Source organism: Morus notabilis, unplaced genomic scaffold, assembly GCF_000414095.1.
Source record: "Morus notabilis unplaced genomic scaffold, ASM41409v2 Scaffold45, whole genome shotgun sequence".
NCBI lineage: Eukaryota > Viridiplantae > Streptophyta > Magnoliopsida > Rosales > Moraceae > Morus > Morus notabilis.
Genome location: NW_010366164.1, coordinates 466,679 through 472,307, shown reverse-complemented (window position 1 = coordinate 472,307; position 5,629 = coordinate 466,679). Strand labels below are relative to the sequence as shown.

General features: G+C 34.9%; 1 protein-coding gene across 1 annotated transcript; it reads left to right on the top strand.

Moving 5' to 3' along the window:
* Nucleotides 1-2: 2 nt before the first annotated feature.
* On the top strand, nt 3-1,415 carry LOC112093840 (uncharacterized protein At4g06744-like; the record flags this gene model as incomplete). The annotated part of the gene is made up of 1 exon (XM_024173150.1): nt 3-1,415. A coding segment is annotated over one exon (1,227 nt), but the record flags the coding sequence as incomplete, so codon positions are not given.
* Between the last annotated feature and the right edge of the window lie 4,214 nt (nt 1,416-5,629).

Genomic DNA, 5,629 nt, shown 5'->3' with positions numbered 1-5,629 from the left:
CACCACCGCCGCCCCCTCCGCCTCCACCACCGCCACGAATCAGCAAACGAGTGGTGAAGGCCGCCAAAGCAATTCTGGACTTCAAGAAGACAATAGCGAATGGTCCAAAAGAGGTGTTGGACTCATGGAAGGGCCTCGACGCTTGCAAGTACAAGGGCGTCACCTGCGACAAAATCCCCGATTTCGACAACGAAAGAGCCGTCGCCGGAATCGACTTCAACGGCTACGGATTCGAGGGCAAAGGCGGGCAACTCAAACTTGAAGGTTTCATCGAAAGACTAGAGGATTTAGCCTTCTTCCACGCCAACTCCAATAACTTCACCGGCATGGTCCCCGACATTGACCTCAAAAAAATCCGGTTCCTGTACGAATTCGACCTCAGCAACAACAAACTCAGCGGAGAATTCCCCTACAAAGTCCTCGCCGCCAAGAACCTCACCTTCTTAGACCTCCGGTTCAACCAATTCTACGGCCAAGTCCCGAACGAAATCTTCACTCTCGATGTCCAAGTAATCTTCATCAACAACAACAACTTCCTACAGAACCTCCCCAGCAACCTGGGACAAACCCCGGCTCTTTATCTGACCTTCGCGAACAACGAGTTCACCGGACAGATCCCGGGGAGCATCGGTCTCGCCTCCGAAACTCTAATCGAAGTCCTCTTCCTCAACAACAAGCTCTCCGGCTGCTTGCCGTACGAGATCGGGTTACTAAAGAAGACGACTCTGTTCGACGCCAGCCAGAATAAAATAACCGGGCCGATCCCGCAGTCGTTCGCGTGCCTCAAAAAGATTGAAATTCTCAACCTGGCAAGTAACCATCTCTACGGCGAAGTGCCGGAGCTGGTCTGCAAACTGCCGAATTTGCAGAACTTGTCGTTGTCGGATAACTACTTTACTCAGGTCGGGACTCTGTGTAGGAAGCTGATAATGCAGAAGCGTCTCAACGTGAGAAATAACTGCATTTTCGATCTGCCGAACCAGAGGCCTAAGGAGGAGTGTGAGAGATTCTTCACTAAGAATCCAAAGACTTGTTCACAGAACAAAATGATGTATTACATTCCTTGTACCAGACAATGGGCCTATCAGGGAAGCGAATTATCCGACGGACGACAATTGTTTGCTTCTTATGATGATGGTGATGATCATGATCATGACCATGATAGTGGTCGTGGGAGCTCTTCGCCGGTGTTGTATGGTGCTCTTACGCCTAACGGATTGCGAATTTGATCATGTCAGTATGGACATTAATTGTCTGTTAATTAATTACTAGTAATGTTTTATATAGTTTCTGTTGATTCTAAAGCAATGTTGTACCATCTTGATTATATATATTTTGGCGTCCTAAGCAGATGCTGGGTATATGTATATGAATAAATAGAATAAAGCAAGAATTGCAAATTCTTCCTTTGCTTAGTCCGATCTTTTATTGTCACATATTGGCTAAGACTTTGTAACGTTTGAAATCACGTAGAAATTGCCACACAAAATTATAGCATGAGTTTTGTTCTATAATACGCAAGAGTTGATATATGAATACTTTGTGAATATGTGATTGGTTAAAAATTATGATTGTCGTATATTATAACATGGCAATATCACTGTACATACTGATGATGATGTAGTTAAAATTACATTTATACAAGCAAATTATCTAATGGAATTGAAGATAATTGGAAACCAACTTGGATTTTTGCTACACTAGCTAATAAATTTTATTACAGTCTTAATTTTTCATGTTATGATTGAAGGTTTGAACCAATTAGTCACAATTGTGTTACCACTATAAAAGACTAGTGTGTGTGTCAGCTGGAAAAAAAGATGAACAATTTGTGACCCATTAAAGTGATAATGGACTACCCACAAGCTTATGAATGTGGTGTCAATATTATTACTTTGTCACTTCTTTTGGTTTAATTTGTAAAAGAATTAGTTGGTGATTTGATATTTTCGGACGCTGTACATTTTGTGGTCTTTTAAAACGCGGACAAAAAGGAAAAGGTTCTCGTGAAAGAAGGGTCTATTATTTTGCCCTCCTTCTAGGGAAATGGTCCGATTTTGTATCTGTATTATGTACTGTTTACACCGACACTTCTAATTGGGATATTATAATATCTGGCTAACGTCTCTGCATGTACGTAATGGAGTCCCACAATCACAATGATTCTCTCTCGCTCTCTCACTCATACAAAGATTTTGGACGAGAACTCGTACGTTATTGCCCCTCTTTTAAGCCGACGATTAATTTTCTGTTAGATTTAATAAAAATTAAATAAGATTTAAAAAATATACATAATAAATAATTTTTATGTAAATTTAACGGTTAAAAATAATTAAAAAAAATAAAATTATCGGTAGTTTAATTTTTTATCCAGTAGGAAAAACACTATTCTTGCAGTTTTAAAGATGTATCCTCAAAAGAAGAAAAAGTTTTAAAGATAAAGAAGATAATTAACATATTTATCTTATCGCCAAAATAGTGGCCAAGAAGGATTTGGGGTCCAATTCTTAGCTGGAATTTAGATAAGAAACCATGGTATATTTTTTTTCAAACAACTGACCCACCAAGTAGCAGTAGCTAGGTATTTTTTAAACAAAAATTGTTGTATTGTATTCTGAAATTGAAATATAGAAAAAGGACGTTATATTTATACGACTAATCTATTTTGAAAAGGACACTAAAGACAACATTCTATACCATATTATATTTCACTGTAGCTTGATAACCCATAATTTCGGCTTCTAGAAGCTAACCCCAATTGTAAGTTGACGTCCAGCACATCCTGAAACGAAGTCATGAAATTGGGCCAGAGTAGTCAATTCTATATAATCTCGCAACAAAATTGACACCAAATCGTAAACTCGTGGTTGATACACGATTTGTTGAGTAAAGAAATATATAGATTTCTAATCGGGGTTAATACACGATTTCGGTGATGTTTAAAATTTACGTTGACGACAAACCTTAATTATATATGATTGCATATTAGTACTTGGTATGCAATGCATTTATATCTTTTCCCTGAAATAATTATAAGATCATTTTATTCAAAAGCTCTCACGCAGCAAAACTGCTAGCTAGTATGCATTATAAAAAATGTTTAATATTTCAGTTTACCATAAACCTATCAGATATCATGTATATAGTGATCCTAATTTCACCTAGTTTTATCACGATGATGATAATAAAGGAAATTGATTACTAACAAAAAAATATCACGGTATAAGGCATACTAAATCACAGTAGAAAAAAAAAAAGACATACTAATACCATTGTACAAAATTTCTTTTCAATCTCATTATATATATATATATTCTAAATTTGGTAATTTAGAATGGTGCAATGTTGAGTTGTGGAGTCCAATTATACCCGGGTAATTATTTTTTATGCAAAAGATTTCACAGATCAACCTTGTAATTTCATTATATTGGATGATTATTAAAGAAATTAGATAAAACACAGAGAGTTGTGAGGTATGTGATTTTCTCTTGTAGAAATTAGATAATGAATTATTACAGCGCCGGAATGAGTAGTCTCAAACTAATTGAGGCAAACCTCTAAAAATTTTATTTCTTCATTTTTATTTGATTTCCTTTTCCATGCAAGAACTGAAAAAATCTCAAGTCTATGTCACTACCATTTTCAACCGGTTATTATCATAAGGACAAAAAAGTTATTATAATGAACTTACTTTTGAAAATAGACAGAATCAACCTATATGATTGCACAACAATTATAATGACGATTAGCAAATTTTGATAATGACAGCAACATTAATTGAAAATGGCTTTAGCCTACAGTAAAGAGATTTCCATTATCATGAAAATAAATAAATTATGATATTGAATATAACATACTTCTGGAAATGGAGTTAAAGAGTACAACTGTTGTGGGTGCACAACAATTATTATAACGATCGTGAAATTATTGTAATGAGAAACAAACTAAAGCAAGGAAATTAAGGATAAAAAGATATTAATTCAAAAGGACACTAACGACAAAACTGCAAGCTGATAAAAAGATTATAAAACATTTATTTAATTTCATTATCAATGCCAAAAAAGGAAATAAAATCAACTAAATGAAAAACCAAAAATAAAAGCATTTAAATTTATTAAACATACTATTATGAAAAAATAATCAAAATATACAAAAGGCCAAAATGTACCACAAATAATTAATTTTTACGCAATAGACAGAATTATACTACTATGAAAAAGTATAGAAGTTGTAAACCCGCAAGCGTACAGTGTCAAGTTTTGATAGTAAATGATGAGTGACTATCGTCTCTACAAGGATTGGGTATTAGATTGCTGCTAAATACCGCGATTATCGTCACTCAACTTTATCTAGACAACCTAATTGAGAGAACAAACTAATTAAAACAATAAAAGTAAACTATAATAAAGCAAGTAAAAAGAGATGGATTGAAAGGAACTCTATAATATAAGCTAGCTAGGGGTTTTGATTTCACCTCACTTGACAATGTCTATCCAAATCAAGAGCTTGTTAAGAAATTTCACTCTAATCATTAATCACGGGTTTTCTAACATAAGAAATCTAGCTCAACATAGAGAAATCCATAACTAATCTTATCAAGAAATCCATAAATGAAAATATGTTCAATGCAATATCCACAAATATTTATCTCAAGAAAGACTAGGGTGAGAGATAGAAGAAGGACCTCTTGTGGAGATGAACTTCAAGTTTGAATCCTCTAAGAATCTTTAACTCAAGCTCCTCTCTCTAGGAATTTTAGCACTCTATCTTGTGTTTCCTTCCCAATTCTAATTTATCTTGAGAAAATGAGTCTTCTCCCCTTTTATATACTTTCAAATCAGCTCAAATTGACAGCATTTCGTGTGGAGGCGTTGCATGGAAGCGAATCCATTTTCCACTGCAGCGCTGCTAAGATTTTGAAGAAACCCTAGCGAAACTGGCGCGGCCGCTGAGCGGATGAGTGGGAAGGCAAATGGGCGCTGCAGCGCACATTTTGGGCTAGTCTCGGGCAGAAATGTCTAATTTTGAGGAGGATTTTCGCATTCTATATGGCTGAATTAGTATTTTGTGTCTCTCGAAAGTTGTAGCTATATCTCTTATCTTTCCAACGCCACCAAGATCATCTCATTTGGACTTTGGATGACAGAGTTATGCTCTAAATATTAAAGTATGTTATGAAGTCAAATTTTCACTCTTTTTATTCAATTTTAACTTTAACCTACAAAAACATAATAAAAACACATTAAACTAACAAAAATGCTTGAAAATTTATAAATACTCAAGTTCAAAAGTACTTGATTTGTGAATAAATACCCCTCATAGAGGTTTCTTTTTTTTTTTTTTTTTGAAATAGAACACTGATCACTATAGAGAGTTTATGTAACTACGAGGAATACCTTGAAAGGACAAAATTAGACTAGATATCTAGTAAAACTGGAAGGCAGTTTCCATTTTCCAATCTCGGCAAACTATAACCCTGAGAAAACGAGGAAGCATCAACCATCGTCCTCTAAACTAAACATTTTTATTAATAATAAAATAGAATAAAATAATGAAAGTTCGCAATCAAAATAAAAATAGGCCATAATGGCTTAAAAGCAGAATCACCAAAGAGGAAATTACTGAATTT